This window comes from Phycodurus eques, chromosome 4 (assembly GCF_024500275.1).
Source record: "Phycodurus eques isolate BA_2022a chromosome 4, UOR_Pequ_1.1, whole genome shotgun sequence".
In the NCBI taxonomy this organism is placed as follows: domain Eukaryota; kingdom Metazoa; phylum Chordata; class Actinopteri; order Syngnathiformes; family Syngnathidae; genus Phycodurus; species Phycodurus eques.
In genome coordinates, this window is record NC_084528.1 from 22,301,564 (window position 1) to 22,324,017 (window position 22,454).

A 22,454-nucleotide genomic window follows, 5' to 3' on the forward strand; every position below is an offset into this window, starting at 1 on the left:
AAAGGTATGTATTTTTCGTGAAAAAGTCATACATGCAGTGCCACAGTCTGAACTGTGGCACTGCATGCGGACGTCTGGAGAGTTAGAATAATACAGGACATGTACGAGGGCAGCAGAACAGCGGTGAGGTGTTCTGTAGGTGTGACAGAAGAATTTAAGGTGGACGTGGGACTGCATCAGGGATCAGCCCTGAGCCCCTTCCTTTTTGCAGTGATGATGGATAGGCTGACAGATGAGGTTAGACTGGAATCCCCGTGGACCATGATGTTTGCAGATGACATTGTGATCTGCAGTGAAAGCAGGGAGCAGCTGGAGGAACAGTTAGAGAGATGGAGGCATGCACTGGAAAGAAGAGGAATGAAGATTAGCCAAAGTAAAACAGAATATATGTGCATGAATGAGAGGGCTGGTGGGGGAAGAATGAGGCTACAGGGAGAAGCGATAGCAAGGGTGGAGGACTTTAAATACTTGGGGTCAACCGTCCAGAGCAATGGTGAGTGTGGTCAGGAAGTGAAGAAACGGGTCCAAGCAGGTTGGAACGGGTGGAGGAAGGTGTCAGGTGTGTTATGTGACAGAAGAGTCTCTGCTAGGATGAAGGGCAAAGTTTATAAAACAGTAGTGAGGCCAGCCATGATGTATGGATTAGAGACAGTGGCACTGAAGAGACAACAGGAAGCAGAGCTGGAGGTGGCGGAAATGAAGATGTTGAGGTTCGCTCTTGGAGTGACCAGGTTGGATAAAATTCGAAATGAGCTCATCAGAGGGACAGCCAAGGTTGGATGTTTTGGAGACAAAGTTAGAGAGAGCAGACTTCAATGGTTTGGACACGTCCAGAGGAGAAATAGTGAGTATATTGGAAGAAGGATGATGAGGATGGAGCTGCCAGGCAAGAGAGCTCGAGGAAGACCAAAGACAAGGTTGATGGATGTCGTGAGGGAAGACATGATGGCAGTTGGTGTTCGAGAGGAGGATGCAGGAGATAGGCTTACAAGGAAAAGGATGACACGCTGTGGCGACCCCTAACTGGACAAGCCGAAAGGAAAAGAAGAAGAAGATGAATACTACTACTACTACTAATCCAAGCATCCATCCATTTTCTGTACTGCTTATCCTCACTAGGGTCACGGGCGTGCTGGAGTTCCAGCTATCTTCGGGTGAGAGGCGGGGTACACAGTTAACTGGTCGCCAGCCAATCGCAGGGCACATAAATATAAAACAACCACTCGCACTCACATTCACACCTACAGGCAATTTAGAGTCTTCAATCAACCTACCGTGCATGTTTTTGGGATGTGGGAGGGAACTGAAGTACCCGGAGAAAACAGGGAGAACATGCAAACTCCACACAGGCGGGGCTGGGATTTGAACCCTTGTCCTCAGAACTGTGAGGTAGATGTGCTAACCAGTTATCCCCTGTGCCGCCACTACTGCTACTCTTACTGCTACTACTACTGCTACTATTACTGCTACTACTACTGCTACTACTACAACTACTGAATAATAATAATAATAATAATAATAATAATAATAATAATAATAATAATAATAATAATAAGCACTATCTGTCTAAAAAACAGAAAAAAAAATATTTGTAAACGCAGCCACATGGGGGGAAAAAAACATGGATTGTGGCTTTCTTTGGTATTTGCTGTTCAAATGAAGGCCAAATCGAAAACACTGAGGTTCCCTAAAAAAAAAAAAACAAGCAGACAACAATGGATGTGTAAAGTCAATAGTTCCAGGAGGTAAGCAGAAGCACATTAGCTGCACACTCAGCTGTTGGCTCCCCTCGGCTGCAAAATACAGGAATGCCGCCCTCACAAACCAACTTTTTTTTTTTTTTTTTGTAAATAAATAGACTGAGGCTTTTTGTTTGTTTGTTTGTTTTTCACAATAACAAATTGACATTTGAAAAAAATACTGGGATTGAGCGAGCAGGCCTCACGGGTGCATCTGTTGTTGCCTTCCGGGTTCCTCATGCCAAAGTATCCCATGGGGCAGGAGGTCAGGCACACGCCCACTTGCTGGATGTCGTTGCGCTCCAAGTAAATGAATAGTTTGGCCTTGCACTTGATGCAGCCATTGTACTCAGAGCAGCGCTCGCAGCCTTTGGGGCAAGATGGCAGGCCCTCATTACCCACTGATGCTGAAAAATAAATAAACAAATATGATGAACGGAGTCCACTCGCACCACATGAAAAATTATCACATTCTCTCCAGGTATATTTGTAGTGCTTTAACAAGGGACATTTGCTCACAGTTGACCTGTTAAAATAACATCATGATTCTTTCATATTTTACCGGCATTCCCACGCATAGGGGCAACAACAGACAGACATTTACGAAGGAGTATTAGGGCCATGCTGAAAAGAAACAAAATATGATAAAAACTTTCTTTTTCAAGAAAAAAAAAAATCCAGCTCCGGAAAAAGTAATGAGACCACAGCAAAATTATCTGTTTCTCTGATTTGATGAAAGAAGCGCCTATAAGTGGCAGCCAGTAACAACAGCTCTGCTAAAATTATCAGAATTTGTACTTTTTTCACCCCGTCATCCATCATCTAGGGTTCTATTTTCCTAGATGGCGTAACTGGAGTCGAGCATAAAAGCTGTTGCCTCTTTATTTTCGTGTAAGCGCAAGGGTGTGCCTTTTGGAGATGCACTTGAAGTTGTTGTAATATTTGTCATTTTTTGTCAAGGATGAAGAATAAATGACTGTGAGTAATGTTATATTATCTGTTAAATGTGTTGCTCCACCAAATGCGTTCAAACATCCGTTTCTTTAAGGGTTCTAAAACAGTGGTTGTTGATGCTAACGGTTAGCATGTCAACGGCGTTTTCCATTCATTTGGTGGAGGTTTGTTATCATTAAGATAGCTGACTTTCCTGAGGCTTTGCATCCACAACTTGTAATTCACTTTATTTTATGCTTAGTTTGACCATAAACTTCAAATGGGATTGGCATTAAATAGCTTGAAACCTCTTTTTTGATTAAATGTTACAGTGGTGTTCATTGTAAAGTGAGTTGAACTGAATCAAGTTTGCGCTCGCAAATCAAAGCAAAGATGCAGTCAAAAGACGGCTCGTATCTCAAGGTTTCTGTTTATTTGAGTAAAATAAGCATAATCATAATCCAAATTCATAACGCAAATACTGTCATTTAGAACATTTATGTGCAGAAATAAAAAATAATAATAAATAAATAAACATATTGTAAAAACACCCAAAAAGGTCCAGTAATTTGTTTTTTTTTGGTGTCATATTTTTTTCCAAAGCTGCAAGTCATACATTTTCCAAAAAAGCAAAAAAGCAAAAAAAAAACAATCATGAAAAAAAGGTTTTTACAGAATAATCTTTTAAATTCTTTTTATAATGAGATGTATTTTGTCAAGAAAAAAAATTCATATTACCAGGTATTAAGAAAAAAATATATTTTTCTTCCTGAATACATTTTTATTTTTTATTTTTACAAGAATAAATTTGTATATCTTTAATAACTAATAGTAAATGTCTTAATATTATAAGAATAAAGTCATATTTTCTGGAGAAACTTTTGTATGGCATATTATTCAAGAAAATAAACATTTCTTTTCAGAATAAAATGTAATAATCATTCCATTCACACACACAAATATGGTAAGCATCTCTGGAAAAGAAAAGTCTTTGTCAGCTACGGTCATGGTCGCTCAGGAATTTTATTGCATTGATCTGTACCACCATGTCAAGTTTGTCGCATCTCGCATGTGTTTGTGAAATATCTGTCTGAAAAAAATGTCATAATTGGCTACTGACAGTAGTTTGTGGATTCACAAAAGTGTCTGTCCATTGACGCACACAAATATGGTAAACATCTGTTGAAAAAAAATCTTAAATGGCTATGGGTCGCGGTCACATTGATGCATGCTAAAAGGAATCTCATTGTGTTGATAGGAAACCACGTCAATCGGTCACACCCCATATCTGTCCGTCCATTTACATCAACAAAGAAATACCAGTCTGTGATTCTGACCTCAAGAACTTCATAGTCAACAGCTCATTCATTCACAGAAGACAAACAGAAAGAAACACGGTGATGAAGTTTTACTACTTCCTCGGAACGCATCGTGCGTTTCCCGTACTTGGGACGCACACATTGGTGGCCTGGTGTAAGTTCCTGAAAATTCTTTGAAGAAAGTATTCGCCTTTGAACTATCATATTTTAATGTCAGGATTATTATGGGCCCGCGGAGACAAACCCATAAAGGAAAGAACGTCAGGAACTCCTTCCCAGATAAATAATACCCACGGCATGAGGTTTGAGCTAAAATGCGAGCAGCAGCATCTTGAAATGGTGCCAAACAAATCTTGTGTTTTGTCTCGAGTGTTGACTCATTCTGGCCATAGGGTCGGCGGCAGACGGGCAACACCGACCATCAAAATAAAGTCGGATGTGAAACAGCATTTAACTGAAAACACACATTACAGTGTAACCTTGGTTCATGAACACCTTAGTTATTGAACAATTCAGTTTACAAACAGGATTCTCACCCTGAAAGCATAATTGCTAATTGCTTTAAGTCAATTTTGACTCACAATATCAATAAAACATACCCACGTGCTTGATAAAAATAGTTGTTTTTTTTCTTTATGCCTGTGTAGATTCTGAGTCATCCAGGTCATATTAACCCGTAAAAGTAGACTTGAGTAGAGTAGACTGGACTGTTCTTGTTTGATGAATTTGTTGTTTGTTTGTTTTTGTCTTGTTTTCCAAAACATTCAAAAATGACTTGGGCAATTATGCTATTAGGCATACAGGAATATTGTACAAATTTTTGTGAATGAAGTTATGATATTAAAAGAATACAATTGTATTTTTAAATGGAAAAAAAATATGCAAAGTCGTATTAGAGGAAATATTTTTTAATCTTTCCAGAATAAAGTCATTTTCTTTCTCAAAATAGTCTAAAAAAAATCTTAAAGATTAAACGTGTTTAATATTTACGACAAAAAATCTTGACGTATGCCGAGAAAGCCGACATCTGCCGAGTCATGACACCGTGAATTGTGACGTGAAACGGAATGTAGCCAATCAAGAAGTGACTGATGAACAAGGAAGTGGCCATAAATAGAAATAAACATGTCCTACTCAGTGTCGTGTTTTGTTTAAGTGGGTTCACCAGACAGCAAGAAGTATTTTCAAACGCAGGCCTTTTTATTGACATCACAATTCTACAACACACCCACCTCCAGTCGTTTGGGCAACTCTCGGGAAATATAGGCACAACATATCCAGTAGTGTTTCATCGTCATTTCTTTGGTTTTTTTTAGATTACGTTGGATCATGCCAGATTTGTGTCTTGAAGGACTTTATTCCAGATCGGTGGTGGAACAGAATCTTTATATGTGTGGTGTTTTGTGTTGAGATTATCAGAGGACACCGCACACCGTACAACCAAAACTGTTAAATGGCAGATTTTTTTTTTTTATCTTCATGTGTGGCATCTGTAACAGATAAACAATCTTTTAAAATTTGAAAAATCCTTGTGTGTTCCAGGCTTTAGGTAAAGGATTTGAATGAGTACTTTTTGTACACCAGTACTTGTACTTCTACTTAAGCAAGGAGTGTGATTATTTTTGCCACCTCTGGTCACTCACCCCGTCTGGGCTTTCTGGTCTTGGAAAGGTTTCCAACATCACTGTCACCCATGGTGCTGAGGAAGACCATCACCAGCGCCGCCCATCCCAGCTGCATAGTCCCTGTTGGTTTTCCGACGACGCGGGGTCCCCTGTGGATTAGGTGGGGCAGGTAAACCCGTCCCGTCTCAGAGTTGGATAGATGATTTGTCGTGTATCTCGATGTCTTTATACCCCCTCTGTTTTTCGGTATCCTTCAATCTAGTGGCTGATGCATTGTTGAAGCAAAATGGTGATGGAAGCTGTCGAACATCTGGCGTTTCAACCCATGAAGCTGAAGGGTAGTTACACTTCCTCTTCCTTGTTGGTGGTCAGCGCTCACAGGTCTTATTAACTTGATTGACGGCTCACATATTGATAGAAGGATGCAGGCATGCTCCTCATGACAGCTGCGAAGGAAAAATGAAAAGAATTAAGAAACGGTTTTAGCAGCTAAAATCATTAATTCCATATGTCTGGGCAGCATGATGAAGTATGTTGTCAGCACATCTGCCCCACAGTCAAAGGTTCTGAGTTCAAATCTCAGCCCTTTATGTGGGAAGTTGGCATATTCTCTGGTTCTTCCCACATCCCCAAATCATGCATGTTAGGTTAATTGAAGACTCCATATTAACCTTACCCTTCACCCCAAACTCCTAACCAGGTTAACTAAAGTCTCTAAATTAACCTAGCCATGTTAATGGAAGACTGTATATTACCCAAAGTCCTAACTCCTAACTCCAAACCCTATTTGAGTGTTTCTACAGTGAACAAGCTGCATATTCGCGCTTCAGCATTCAGAAATTATCCTCTGCTATTGTCTCACCTATTCATTGCTTTTGTGCTGAGGTTAAAGCCATGTCTAATGTAAAAATACTGCTTTGGTGCCATCTTGTGTCATCTTCGGGCCAAGGCGAGCTGTTGCAGTGAGGTGAGGAGCTTCATTTAGTCAGGCCGTAACCTTGTCTAATTAAAGATTTTGTGGTTTCTATAGGTAATTACGAACCTTTTTGGGTGGACACTCAATTACTCATGGATTTTCAGGGAATATTGTATACCCAGCTCACCCGTGACACTGAACAGGATAAGCGCTACAGAAAATGGATGGATGCATAATGTACTTCCTCAATCAATGACTTGAGGCATTTATTTACCCAAGTGACAGGAAGAGGCCTTTCAATGAAGGATGTGTCTATTTGAGAGGAGGCCTTTATTTGTAAGAACGGGTTAGAGACACAAAGCAGACAATCAAGAGCACTTAATTGAAGTTACAACAAGATTTAGTCAGGAGGTCAGTTTAAGGCAGAGCGTCTATTAGAGAGGACGCCACTATTTGAGGCATTAATGCAGGGGTGTCAACACTATTTAAGTTCAGGGACCACATTGACCCCAATTTGACCTTACTGATATTTTGCAATATTTACCGTGAGAAAATATTTCTACAGAAGGTATTAATTTTCACAGAACTGTATTCTCCACAGTGCAAAGGTGGCACAGCCTTTTCTATGAAGTAGGCTTACTTTGCTCCTGATACTTGGCATCTTTTTAGCCTTCAAAAGTGCATCAATATCAGGTGTCAAATCCAATTTCCACCAGCCAATTTCAGAATGACATTTACGTCATTTAAATGGTTGTCACTTCAACCTCCAGTGGACAAAATTAGCAGCAAGTTACCTTTATTGAAAACTTACAGTTAATGTGTTCTCTATCCTCATGGGCCAGATTGGACCCCGTGACGGGCCGATTCAGGCCTGCGGGCCATACGTTTGACACCACTGAACAAGCGTATCCAGTAATCCTTGCCGTTCTGTTTTCAGATTAGTGTGTGGAAGCATGTGGCTGTTTTACTTGTTCCTACAGTGGGCGTGAATAGCGTTTACCATTTTTCAATTGGGCTATTGGCATACTGTATCAGCCCCAATGAGTACAGCCTGACAGCAAGTGGCCAATCAAATGAATGATGTGGTCAGGGGGTCACGGGGGGGACTATATTCTGTTGACCTGCATTGCTAGTGAGCTCAAATTAGACTTCATGTGTGAAATTTTGTAAGGAATCGGGACTTTGTATTGTCGGTATGAACTATAAGCTTGCCATCTCTTATCAACAACATATCAACACATAGATAACATGTAGTCTTAGCAACATTAGCAAAATATCAAACAAATGACTGTATCATTCCTGTCGTTGCAAACAAACCACAAACAGACACCATACACAACTATATTTGGACTTGATAATGATGATGACCAGAGTGTGTTTATCTTTGGAATATTAATTGTAGTCAAAACACACCCGGGACATCTTTAGTGGCAAGGTCAACGTGTATTTACAGCACGGGTATGAAGAGGACACCAAGAAGACATGAAGACCCTGATGATGGGTGGTCCTTCCTCACTAGCAAGATAATGAAAGAAAATGAGGACCATATTAGGTTGTTGTGCTTGTTGCCATATGGCATCATGCCTTTGGGTGCATCAAAACATTCCAAAACAACAACAATACTGAAGTGATCGTTAAGATAATGAGTGATTCTCCTAAGTGCACTCACCTAAAGTGTGATTAAAGATACACGTGTATATATATAAACCAAAAACATGCAACATGCGTGCTCAGTTGATTGAAGACTCTAAATTGCCTGTCGGTGTGAATGTGAGTGTGAATGGTTGTTTGTTTCTATGTGCCCTGCGATTGGCTGGCGACCAGTTCAGGGTGTACCCCGCCTCTCGCCCGAAGATAGCTGGGATAGGCTCCAGCACGCCCGCGTCCCTAGTGACGAAATATTATATATATAAATATATATATATATATACACGCACATGTACATACACGTACCTGTATATGCAGATGCATACATATACATCTGATATAATATATGTATGATCTATATATAGATCTCAATAAGGTCACCTTGAGTGTGTTGAAAGGCATTACAATAATAATTAATTAATTATTATTATTATTATTATTATTATTATCGTTTTATTTAAATAATGTTTATTCATTATTGGACAGACTCAGAGTGGAAAAGTGTGCTGTGGTCTGATGAGTCCTCATTTCAAATTCTTTTTTGGAAATCATGGAAGTTGTAGTTGTAAGGGTAGAGGAAAAGGACCATCAGGATTGTTATCAGTGCAAAGTTCAAAAGCCACCATCTGTGATGGTATGGGGGTGTGTTAGTGCCGAGGGCATTGGGCACTTGCATCTGTGAAGGCCCCATTAATGCTCAAAGGCACTTAAAGGTTATAGAGCAACATATGCTGCCATCCAAACAAGGTCATTTTCAGGGATGTCCCTGTTTATTTCAGCAAGACAATGCCAAGCCATGTTCTTTTTTGTTTGTTTGTTTTTCTGCACACATTCTGCATGTCTTACAACATCATGGCTTCATAGTAAACGAGTGCGAGTACTAGACTGGCCTGCCAGCAGTCCAGACCTGTCTCCCACTGAAAAAGTGTGGCGCATTATGAACCGCGAAATACAACAACGGAGACCCCGGACTGTTGAGCAGCTGAAGTTACACATCAAGCGAGAGTGGGAAAGAATTCCTTAGTTCCCAAACACTTATTGAGTGTTGTTAAAAGGAAAGGTGATGTAACCCAGTGGTAAACGTGCCCCTGTCCCAGATACTTTGGAATATGCTGCAGGCATCAAATTCAAAATGAGTCAATATTTGAAGAAAACAACAACAATGAAACATATTAATCTGAACATTAAATATCTAGTATTCTAGCTGAATATAGGTTGAAAGGGATTTGCAAATCATTGTATTCTCTTTTATTAACATTTTACACAACGTCCCAAGTTCCTTGGAATTGGGTTTTATATTTGTATTATTATTACACGACCACTAACAAATGGTAATGGAAACGTGCATGTTGCAGAGTTAGTCTGGATGGCACATGAAATTCATCATACATTATTTTCCCTATTAACTTCAGAATGTCCCGAGATAATCTTGAGCTGTTGCTAAACGGTACTCTGTCTTAATAATGAAAGCGGATCAGTGTCATCCTTCTGCTCCAAGTCATATTTACATGACAGAGGCAAAAAATAAATGCAGCACTCATTTGTTACATGAAAGGACGATAACTGGCGACCAGCGCATGGCAAGAGAAAAACAGTTGAGTAACTCTACATATGTGCCAGAACCTCTTTTATAACCTTGCACAATGTTACCCAAACTGCAAAGGTACAGCCAGGAATGAGTGATAAAGAAAGCCGGCTATAACCGAAGGGGCTCTGGCTCATGGCTCATAATTACTGGGATGACTTCAATGCATGAGGTTCATGTGCACATTTATATGACAGAGGGGAAAAAAAGAAACTTTATTTTAGTCTTAAAAGCCCACCAACATCGAGCCTTTAGGACTTGGTAAAGCCTATCAAAAAGGAGATTAAATTGCCTCCTTTGTAAAACCCTAGTGAGATGCATTAAAGGTCTCCTTCCATTTTTTTTTTATTTTTACTTATTCATTTTTTTTTACTGTTTTATGCATACCATGCAGGTCAAAATGAGTCGTGCCGTGGTTTAAGTTTGACATCTATGCGGTGTGTTGATTGAATGCAAAAGGCAATAAATGCCATAAAGCTTGCAAAACGGATTAATGTGAAATCACCGTCATTGTGATGTAGTTTCATCAATTAATATTCCAGTACCTATCCACTTCGTGGTTGGTCCCCACCCACTCAGCTAAACGGCAACATGGCATTTCTGGGTTTTAAGTGAGCGAGTCTCAGCCACTAAATTACAGTCTATAGTATACATGTGTTGTGTTTTACAGCAATACTTAACTGTATTTATAATTTTTGATGTAACTGTGGTGGATAAAATAGCGAAGCTTGCATTCATTGTCGCCACCGATGATTGTTGTGGTAGGTTCAATTCAAATTAATGGGAGCGGATGACAAGCATAACCTCAAAATATCCCCCTCTCTTTTAGTTTTCACCCACGTCCCCTTTCAGAGCACGTTCCCTATTAGTGGGCCAACAATGCAACACTTGGTGAAATGTACTTCACAATAATAGTAAGACATCGAAGGATGTAACATCCTAATGAATGTTTGGCCGCCCGAAGCTTCTAGATCCTATTAGACGCCATAGGGACCAATCAGTGCCAAGCTGTTTTCCATATTTAAATTGGAGAAGAGGCGGCACGGTGAACGACTGGTTAGAGAGTCTGCCTCACAGTTCTGAGGATCGGGTTCCATCCCCGGCCCCGCCTGTGTGGAGATTGCATGTTCTCCCCGTGCCTGCGTGGGTTTTCTCTGGGCAGTCCGGATTCCTCCCACATCCCAAAAACACGCAGGGTAGGTTAATTGAAGACTCGGAATTGCCCGTAGGTGTGAATGTGTGTGCGAATGACTGTTTGTTTATGTGTGCCCTACGATTGGCTGGCAACCAGTTCAGGGTGTACCCCGCCTCCTGCCCGATGATAGCTGGGATAGGCTCCAGCACTCCCCCGACCCTTGTGAGGATAAGCGGCTCAGAAAATGGATGGATGGATGAAATTGGAGAAGATGAGCGATTTAATCAGAGCAAAGCTTATTTACATATTGCACATTAATGAGAAATCTGGCTGTTTCAACTGCGAGGCGTAAAAGACCAACTAGAATAGCTTGACAAAGGACATTCTGGACATTTCCAACCCGAATTATCTTGCAAACCCGATAAAAGAACATCAACGATTATGAAAAATGAAAAAAAAAATGGATGGAAGGGGACCTTATTCAAGCACTGAAAAGGAATCTATTGAATAATTCAAGACTACCTGTGGGTGAACCCTAGTGGCTGATGTGTATATTATGTCGTGGGGAGGAAATAACACAGTGGTACTGTTAATTTTTTATAACACTTGTCCTTATTCCAGCCTATCCCAGCTGACTTTGGGTAAAAGACATAGTGCACCCCAGCCAGCCACCGCCGGGCACATATAGACAAACAACTATTCACACTCAGAGTTTGAGAGTTGTGTTTTCTGGAGAAAACCCACACAGCACAGCGAGAACTTGCAACCGGCACTCAAGAAGGCCTGAGCTGAGATTTGAAACCCCAACCTTAGAAGTGTGACGGAGACATGCCAAACACAAGGACACCATGCTGCCCTACAGTAGTACCTTGAAATTCAAATGCCCCAAAATGTGTAAAACTTGGAATTTGACCAATGACTCGATCAGAAATAAGCAGAATAACACAAAACTCACTAGATCTCATTTTAGTCAGTATCAAATTAAGAGGGATTGTCGTGTTGGGATTGTCTTTCCCTTTTTGACTACATTGTAACCTTAACCCGCTAAACCTAAACATAACCCCAAAGCCTAACCCTAACTGAAACATCTCACCCTAACATACTAAACCATTAACATTAACCCTCACACCCTAACACCCTAATCCTAAACCACTACCCCTAATCCTAACACCCTGCTAACCCACTAAACACCTATACCCTAACCCACTAATCCAGCGGTCCCCAACATTTTTTGCAACACATACTATTTTCACCTAAAGACATACTGTACTGTATTTTGACAGACCAGCCTATGATGGTCCATCAAAGTTCTTCAAAAAGAAGTAAAGAAAAATAAATTCAGTAAAATTATATTAGGCACTGCGTGATTAAGATTGTAGATTAAATAAATGATTCACCATTACTCCATTGATCTGAATTTAGTTGTTGTAATGTGTGGGAGCACAGTGCTTTGTCTTTGTCTCTGGTCCCAGTGGTGTAATCTTTTTGTTTTTCGAAAAACTCCCAAGGCTGGTCTTTTAATGCCTGGCTCCATGTGGCCAAACAATTTTGATGGCTTCATTTGCGAGCCTGTGGAGAGAGATTACCAAGAACGGAGTCAACTAGCAATAAAGCAGTAAGATTTAGAACTGGGAGGCACGGTGGCCGACTGGTTAGAGCGTCAGCCTCACAGTTTTGAGAACCCGGGTTCAATCCCTGGCCCCGCCTGTGTGGAGTTTGCATGTTCTCCCCGTGCCTGCGTGGGTTTTCTCCGGGCACTCCGGTTTCCTCCCACATCCCAAAAACATGCATTAATTGGAGACTCTAAATTGCCCGTAGGTGTGACTGTTGTTTGTTTGTATGTGCCCTGCGATTGGCTGGCAACCAGTTCAGGGTGTACCTCGCCTCCTGCCCGATGATAGCTGGGATAGGCTCCAGCACGCCCGCGACCCTAGTGAGGAAAAGGGGCTCGGAAAATGGATGGGTGGATGGATTTAGAACTGCCGATATAGTCTTTAAAATATAGCTTTCGCCATCATGGAAGTTATCGGTTCTTCTTCTTTCTCATTATTTGGCCAGTTTCCCAGTTTGAAGAAACTCTCCAAAAGCGTTATTTATTTATTTATTTATTTTTAATTCAATTTTGCTATCTTGCGGGCTTACATTGTTCTCTTATCGCGTGATCAAGATGAGCATTTTGACACAGGCACAGGTGGATGTAATTGAATTTCAAACTAAAACTTCTTTCCGATAGTGCCGATCAATACAGCACCTTCTCAGAGAATGAAAAAAGGACTAGCATTGGTCTATCAACAACTTCTATGTTGAGACAATGAACATTTGAAGACAATGAAGTTGTCCGTTCAACCGTCTGCTCTCCACCTCCACATTTCATGCTCTTCTTTCCCATTGCACTTTGCCCCACCCCCCAACTCGCTCATCCAATCACATTCAGACACCTTCACTACCTCGCAGACAGTTGGAATTTATAGAACTCTAACCAATTCACGTTAAGTTTAGTTTAAGGTGTGGTTAAAGTGCGGCCCGTACCAAACAGTCTGTGGCCCGGTACCGGTCCGTGGCCCTTTGGCTGAGGACCCCTGTCCTAACCCATTAACTCCAACCATAACCGTAACCTACTAACCCTATCCCTAAGTAAATCCTCCACAAGTCACAGTGGTACATGTAGTCACAGTCACAGTTGAGAGCTTTTGGATTCGAATCTCCTGTGTGGAGTTTGCCTGTTCTCCCGGTATTCCATACTACAACTTTCTTGGGTTAAAGGAAGACTCTAGTCTAAATTGACCATAGGTGTGAGTGTGAGATTTGTCAATTATGATTTAAAGATAGTCTTTCAAAGAAGGAGAAGAAGGAGGTCTGAGTTAAGTTGGAGACTGCCGCATTCTACACCAGTGAGTCATTTGTTTGTTATAATTTGTGATCAAAAGGTAGTGTCCTATGTGTGTGTTATGTTTTACATTAGTTCACATTCACATTATACTTGCGTGATAGGTTTTGCTAAAATGACGTGTGCTTTTTTTTTTATATTCCTGAGATACAAAAGTCACAAATCTTCCATTCATCAGTTTTGATCTTCATTATTGACAACCATTTTGGAGCATGTTCCATCCATTCTTCTGCGACCAAAACATTCCCTTCAAAGTTTATCACGTCTTCAGTAGGAAATTGTTGTGGCACAGATGTTTGTCATGTGGACACAAAGCATTTTTAGGATTCGCACATAATTTCTGGCCAGGACACACCCCACTTCAACATGATTGCCTCCTGCGTCGCGGGAATGATAGGCTACGCAGATGTAACGACATGACCATCCCAAACATGTGTCACATTTGTACGCGATATAAGCAAAGATGTATGCTGCAGTTAGGTTTAGGGCTAGGTTTAGGGTTTAAGATGGTTTAGGATGGGTTAAGGTTAGGTTTAGGGTGGTGTAGGGTTAATGGGAAACATACTGTATTAACACCACCACAATTAGGTCACATCTTTTCCCATCTGGAAGCAGTAGGGAGTGTTCTACAGGGATACAACAGCCAATCATAGTGCAGCGGCACATGTCCTGGAGCCAGTAATACTAGAGCACGGCGTGTCCTGCCTAGAAACTATGTGGGAATCCTAATAACATGTACAACAAGAGTGAAGTTGTGTAGCTGGGGTAAGTTTTCAAAGTTTCAGTTTATGTACCATCAAATTTTGATATTTGTAAACTTCATAAGAAAGCCAACCTGAAGCATGATTTAGAAAACTTGTGGAAGAAGATGTGGCGTCTGCATGGCTTGAAGCATCTTCCCATGTTCTCAACATGTATTGTATGTACTATACAGCCTCGGCCTTTCTACTGAGACTTTCATTGGAGTTCAAATGAAACCTTCTGGTACCTCATAGAGCACGAGAACATGACTACTACTAGACTCTTTAGATGGGGTACACATACAGACGTCGTACTGCTTTTATAGTGTCTGTTGGACTCCAAAAGACCAACATAGCACACCATACACATACCTGTAAGTAGAAGATAAAGCAGGGTAAAGTGAACCCCTATTTTTCATGGTGGACATGTTCCAGAGAGCACCAGAGAAGCAAAAAATGAAAATCCGTGATTATAGAAACCATATACTTTCTTTTATTTTTTTTTTAAATATTCTTTTACACCTCCCACAGGTTGCAAACACATTTTGACGTGATAAAACATTTTTAAAAAATAAAATCACAAGCATTAAATGCAGTACAAGTCGTAGTGTCTGTGTATGGGGTGCCGTTTGTAAAGCGGGTCACACTGAAAATAACAGCAACATTTTGTCACATTTAGCTTCAAACAGTCTTTTAAAAAAATGGTGTGACTTGAAGACATCACATGGCACACACCCAGGCCCCACCTCTTAAAAGATATGGGGTGCCATTTGTAAAGCTGCTCACACCAAAAATAGCTAATCATTTTGTCACATCTAGCTTCAAAACATGTTTAAAAAACTGGTGTGCATTTTTGAGAGTCACTTTTCTGCACATTTCGAACAATATTTGTCAACTTTATAGTTAAATCCAAATATTCAATGTTACACCTAAATCTCAAATCTAAATGCTAAATATATATTTAAATGTTAAACATATATCTAAATATGAATCTTAAATATAAATGTTAAATATATATATATATATATATATATATATATATATATATATATATATATATACAAATGTGAATTTAAATATAAATCTCAAAACTAAATGTTAAATCTACATATAAATATTAAATCTATATCTAAATGTTAAATCTATATTTAAATATAAATCTTCAAACATCTTATACAGGGAAATGGACCCTTCAACATACAGTAAATGATCACTACCTGAAATAACAAACCAGCTAGGAAAACTTTATTTGACGAGTACTTTGAGTGTTTAGTGCCACTTTTATGAAGAAGTGCCTCTTCGCCACAGCTCTGCAATGGGTTATGGCTGGGTGCAGCTGGAAGATGCCACTTCTCCCTCTGGAAATCCTCACTGGCTGGGACCTCAGCCTCCTTTCTCAAGCAAGGAAGTTAGCTAACACAGCCACCGGCATCGGTAGCAGTGCCTCTGCCATCGGCCGCCGTCCACCTTCAGCGCTGGACAACCGAAGAAGAAAGCAGCCATTCGTGTGGACGTCGCGGGAGCCAGGGGCGCAAGGAGGGAAGTGGGGGCGGGGCGCTTTGTGCTTTAAAAAAAGAACCACAGCAGCAGCAACAGTTCTTTCTTTCTCCCCTCACACCCCTTGCCACTTGTTTTTCCAAATTTACCTCCAGGGCTGACGTCCGCTCTCTAGCGGGCGGCGCGCAAGAACTCTGAGGCGGGCAGACCAGTGGAAAGCACTGTATATTAAAGTATATTTAACAAAATATTAAGTTCAACCCTAAACATTTAGATTTAGCATTTAACGTTTATATTTAATTTTCATATTTAAATATATATAATTTAAGATTTATATTTAGATATAGGTTTAACATTTATATTTATATTTAAGATTTAGTAACATGTATATTTAGATTTACATTTAAGACATATATATTTTACAATATATATATATATATATATATATATATATATATATTTAACATTTAGATTTAAGATCATATTTAGATATAAATATATATATATTTAGATATATTTAAATGTTAAATATATATTTAACATTTAAATATATATTTAACATTTAGATTTGAGATTTAGGTGTAACATTTAATATTTGGATTTCACTAAAAAGTTGACAAATATGGTTCTAAATGTGCAGAAAAGTGACTCTCAAAAATGCACACCAGTTTTTTAAACATGTTTTGAAGCTAGATCTGACAAAATAATTAGCTATTTTTGGCGTGAGCAGCTTTACAAATGGCATCCCATATCTTTTAAGAGGCGGGGCCTGGGTGTGTGCCATGTGATGTCTTCAAGTCTGCGTGTGAGTGTCTGAGCGTGAGCTGTAGCCAACAGGAGCTTCTGCGTGAATGTGGCTATTGTGTTTGTTCTCCCAGCATTCATTCAAACAGCTGAAAAATGCAGTCAACTGTGGCTCGCCTTTCCTCCACGGGAGGGCCGGACAGTAAGTATGTATACTGTAAAAACCCATAAAAAGCAATAACAGGTAAATATATCTTCTAAAAATTTTGCACACTGTTTCGACCAAAAGAAACAAGAAGGTGTACTATATACTAACTTGGTTAGCAACCGATATCCTACTATTGTCAGTTCTCTTCAGTCTGTTTTGCACCGCTTTTAGCAATTTAATGGGAGCTTAAGGCAGCTTGACACAGACTGAGCCAAGTGGACGGGCGAAAACATGGAAACAAACTAGCCGACTCGGCTTATTCACAAACCAAACGACCACTCTTGTGAGGCGGCTTAACGTTTCACATTAAGATGCCAGCCACATGCACCATTAATTTTTCTTACTGTCAACCCTCTTCCGCAGTCTTACCAGTACGTCTCTATAAACGACCACAGCGACACTCGAGATTGTCTTGTACACTTATCGTGGTAGGTTTCTACTCAGCTAACAAATCTTCTGGCTCACTGTTATCATGTTACTCTCGGCTTTCCTCCCATTTTTATCTCCGTTTGAAAGCTTAGTTGTGAGTGAATGAAGTTTATTGCTCACAGACTTTGCAACCAGATGTGTTACAATTCATCAATTAATCGACAACTGATCGATCATTAATCGATTTAATGGACAGCTATTTTGAAAATCAGTGAATTGTTTACAGCCATTGTTTAGCTTACAATTGTCCCAATCCTCTGTTTTCACTGTCTCAACAGTAATTATTCTCTGATATCTGTAGTCCTCCATAAAGGTAGACTGATTAGTTTTGTGGTTAATCAAAATAAGACATTTTCAAACTTTGGAAAACAATTATCAACATTTTTGCCTATTTACTGGAAGAAATAATAGTCAGTTTCATCTATTACGGAAATAATAATTATCTGCAGCCGTAGTATGAATAACCTGTAATTGGCATGTTGTCGAACCTGAAGCAGCCTCACAAGTGTATGTCAAACTAGTAGCCCTTCCTATTAATCAGTACACAAGAAGTAGCTCTCAGTTTCAAAAGATTGATATCAATATATCACTCCTTCTCGTGTGATATTGCTGAATTATTCTTTATTTGGTTTTGTTTGATTATGAAACAATAAACTTTGATGCAAAATAAAATTTTTTCAAATGATTTGATGAATCGGCGGCACGGTGAAGGACTGGTTAGAGCATCTGCCTCACAGTTCTGAGGACCGGGGTTCAATCCCCGGCCACGCCTGTGTGGAGATTGCATGTTCTCCCTGTCCCTGCTCCGGTTTCCTCCCACATTCCAAAAACATGCGTGGTAGGTTGATTGAGAACTCTAAATTGCCCGTAGGTGTGAATGTGAGTGCGACTGGTTGTTTGTTTGTATGTGGCCTGCGATTGGCTGGTGACCAGTTCAAGGTGTACCCCGCCTACTGCCCAATGACAGCTGGGCGTCATTGGGCAGCGGCTCAGAAAATGGATGGCTGGCTGGATTTGATTAATCGATGAAATAATCAATAGAATAATTGATTCTCAAAATATTTGGTAGTGACAGCCCTATTTGCAGCATTTATAGAATGACAAAATAATCAGTCATATGCTTTTCAACTATAATATACAGTATATCATATGTAATAATGAACATTAGATAAACCTGGACATATAATGCAAGCTCTGTAAAAAAGGTATGGCTGCTTAAGTGAAGTATACAAAAAGCTCAAACTATTTGAAACAGCTCTCAGTATGATCCAGTGCAGACCACAACAAACGTAATTAAGATAGTTGTTAAATTAATCCCTCTCTGAAAGTGCCAATATGCAACAACAATGCTGCTTGCAAAATGAAATAAACTCACTTCATAATTAAATACTCATGAAAGTGCAAAAAGTCTAAATATTAAATAAGGACCAACCCACCTGCGTACCAGGGTCCACTCGTCACACTTTAAAATTTTCCTTTTGTTAAAAATCCACAGCTTGTTTGGCAAAAAAGAATCAAACAAAACAAAATGACAAAAATACTCCCATTAATTAATACAACTCTGCCCACAATAGAAATTGAATTGAATGATTTCAAAATGTGACCCCAAAAAAGTCAGATTAAAAAAGAGAATTAAAAATAATTGTATTCCCATTGGAATGAGACAGGCTGATGTTTTTCCTTTTGTCTTCAGTTCAATTTGTTATTTTTTAATGTTGATTTAATGAAGCTTTCCCGTGGGTTTTAAATCCAAAGTTGTTGGAGCGTCAGCTGCCTCTAACTGCTGCAACTCGGGTGAGGGAGTGTGTGTGAAAGAGCGTGAGATAGAGGTGATATTTGCATCCAACTCTCCTAGCTGCCAGGACCTGTGGAAGCCTCGCCCACAAACTCTGCACTCAGATGAAAGAAAAACTGTCCTGCACAGTCGTTTAACTTCAAATAGTTTCACTTTGTGTATCAAGTTGAATTACAGTGCCTAATAATATTTATATGCATGGTTTAAAACAATTATTGAAGTAATATTCTACGTTTGTAACTGCCGTACAAATGTAAAAAGATGCTAACCACTGTTAAACGTGACAAAACAGTCTTTAAATACTCTCTTTAATTTAATGACATATATTTTAGGCTTAATAGTCGCGTCCCAGATGACGCCGCATGTGACTCCGGTTCTTGGATTTTTGTTTTAATATAAACATTACATTTGATCCAATTTTGCATACCATAGCACTGCAGTTAAATCTATTTTTAAAAATATAAAAAACAAAGAAGTTATTTAGAGTAATCCTCCCTCACAGAATTAATTTCTTTATAAATTGGCAGCCAGCCGGTAGTGGGTGCTTTGGGGCTGGCCAACCACTCACCACATTACCATGAATAAAATTAAATAAGAATGCAATATTAAAAATGTTTTCAAAATACAGTCGTGCCGTGAGGTTTGAGTGACCGTAGTTTTTTATTTTTATTTTTTACTTGCAAGCAGAAATCTGCGATATGAGCACTGTATGGTGACATTGAAGTCAACTCAACTCTCTGCCAAACTCCAAGCAGGAGTTTGGCAGAGATTGATTATTTCTTCAAAAAAAAAAGGCTTCAAGCTGTTTCATACCACTCCCAGTTGAAGTTTACTGTCAAATTAAACAAAACAAAGAGAATTACATGCATATTTAAAACGATCACATAGCTTTGCTGTGTCTGTTTAGCTGAATGCTAACAAACAATGCAAAACGGCATAGACAGGAAAACAAATAGCCATCAGTGTCGCAGTGTTGTAACCCTTTAAGCACAAAAGGTGGAGCAACACAAGTAGACAGTAATAGAAAAATCCTGTACTCACAGGCCTATATACTTTATCCTCTGCAAAGAAGTAATTTTACTGCGGCTTACTAAGGAATTTTGACGGGCTCCGTGTATATCCGTTTGTATTATACTGCTCCCAGGTGGCCAATTCCTGGACACCAGCACAATTTCCATTGAATTGAACCAAAAACTGTGGCCAAAACTGTCTCATTGCTTATATTCTATTTGATTATTTAATTACTCAACATTTTTATAAAGTACATTATTATACAACCCCAATTCCAATGAAGTTGGGACGTTGTGTTAAACATAAATAAAAACAGAATACAATGATTTGCAAATCATGTTCAACCTATATTTAATTGAATACACTACAAAGACACAAGATATTTAATGTTCAAACTGATAAACTTCATTGTTTTTCGCAAATAATCATTCATTTAGAATTTTATGGCTGCAACACATTCCAAAAAAGCTGGGACAGGTGGCAAAAAAGACTGAGAAAGTTGACGAATGCTCCTCAAACACCTGTTTGGAACATCCCAACGGTGAAAATGCTAATTGGGAACAGGTGGGTCATGTTTACCACTGTGTTACATCACCTTTTCTTTTAACAACATTCAACAAACGTTTGGGAACTGAGGACACTAATTGTTGAAGCTTTGTAGGTGGAATTCTTCCCCATTCTTGCTTGATGTCCAGCTTCAGCTGTTCAACAGTCCGGGGTCTCCGTTGTTGTATTTTACGCTTCATAATGCGCCACACATTTTCAATAGGAGACACTTCTGGATTGTAGGCAGGCCATTCTAGTACCCGCACTCTTTTACTACGAAGCCACGCTGTTGTAACATGTGCAGAATGTGGTTTGGCATTGTCTTGGTGAAATAAGTAGGGGCGTTCATGAAAAGGACTTGGATGGCAGCATATGTTTCTCCAAAACCTGTATGTACCTTTCAGCATTAATGTTAAGTTACCCATGCCATTGGCACTAACACAGCCCCATATCATCACAGATGCTGGATTTTGAACTTTGCATCCTTAACAATCAGGATGGTTCTTTGGCCCGGAGGACACGACGTCCACAATTTCCAAAAACAATTTGAAATGTGGACTCGTTGGACCACGAAACACTTTTCCACTTTGCATCAGTCCATCTTTGATGAGCTAGGGCCCAGAGAAGCCGGCGGCGTTTCTGGGTGTTGTTCATAAATGGCTTTTGCTTTGCATAGTAGAGTTTCAAGTTGCACTTACGGACGTAGCGCCCCACTGTATTTACTGACATTGGTTTTCGGAAGTGTTCCTGAGCCCATGTGGTGATATCCTTTACACATTGATGTCGGTTTTTGATGCAGTGCCACCTGAGGGATCGAAGGTCACAGGCATTCAATGTTGGTTTTCGGCCTTACCGCTGACATGCAGTGATTTCTCCAGATTCTCTGAACCTTTTGATGATATTAAATATATCATCTATATATATATATATATATAGTTCATTTGGTTTTGTTTAATTATTAAACACTAAACTACAGTACATATACATAATTTTTTTTTATTGCATTGTTTGATTCATCGCTGAAATAATCGATAGAATAATTCCATCCATCCCACCAACCATTTTCTGTACCGCTTTATCCCCACAAGGCACAAGGGTCGCGGGCGTGCCGGAGCCTATCCCAGCTATCTTCGGGCGAGAGGCGGGGTACACCCTGAATTGGTCCCCAGCCAATCGCAGGGCACATATGAACAAACAACCATTCGCGCGCGCACGATAGAATAATTGATTCTCAAAATATTTTAAAGTGACAGCCCTATTTGCAGCATTTATAGAAAGACAAAATAATCAGTCATATGCTTTTCATCTATAATATACAGTACATCATATGTAATAATAAACATAAGATAAACCTGGACAAATAATTTTAACTGTAAAATAAAAGAGGTATGGCTGCTTAAGTGAGTTATACAAAAAGGTCAAACTATTTGAAACACCTCTCAGTATGATTCAGTGCAGACCACAACCACAATAATAAACAGTTTTTAAATTAATCCCTATCGGACAGTGTCAATATGCAACAACAATTCTGCTTGCAAAATGAAATAAACTCACTTTATAATTAAATACTCATGGAAGTACAAAAGGTTTTAGATGGATTTTGGATATGGATGGACAGATTAAATAATTAAACACATTGGAATACACTGGCAACAAATTGCAAACTGCTATAGTCGTTGGAATTCATCCCGCAATGGA

At 39.5% G+C, this 22,454-nt stretch overlaps 1 protein-coding gene across 4 annotated transcripts in view; it reads right to left on the bottom strand.

Annotated features, from left to right (window-relative positions):
- Positions 1 to 19,194, bottom strand: part of rspo1 (R-spondin 1) — a 28,664-nt gene extending 9,470 nt beyond the window's left edge. For 3 of the 4 annotated variants that reach the window (XM_061675700.1, XM_061675697.1, XM_061675699.1), the window contains exons 1-3: positions 18,841 to 19,194; positions 5,635 to 6,062; positions 1,946 to 2,146 (exon numbers count right to left, since the gene is read on the bottom strand). In XM_061675700.1, coding sequence (XP_061531684.1) covers positions 1,946 to 2,146; positions 5,635 to 5,731 — 298 coding nt within the window. In that variant the 5' untranslated portion in view covers positions 5,732 to 6,062; positions 18,841 to 19,194. The remainder of the gene's footprint in view (positions 1 to 1,945; positions 2,147 to 5,634; positions 6,063 to 18,840) is intronic. The other variant, XM_061675698.1, reaches the window with a different exon arrangement.
- Between the last annotated feature and the right edge of the window lie 3,260 nt (positions 19,195 to 22,454).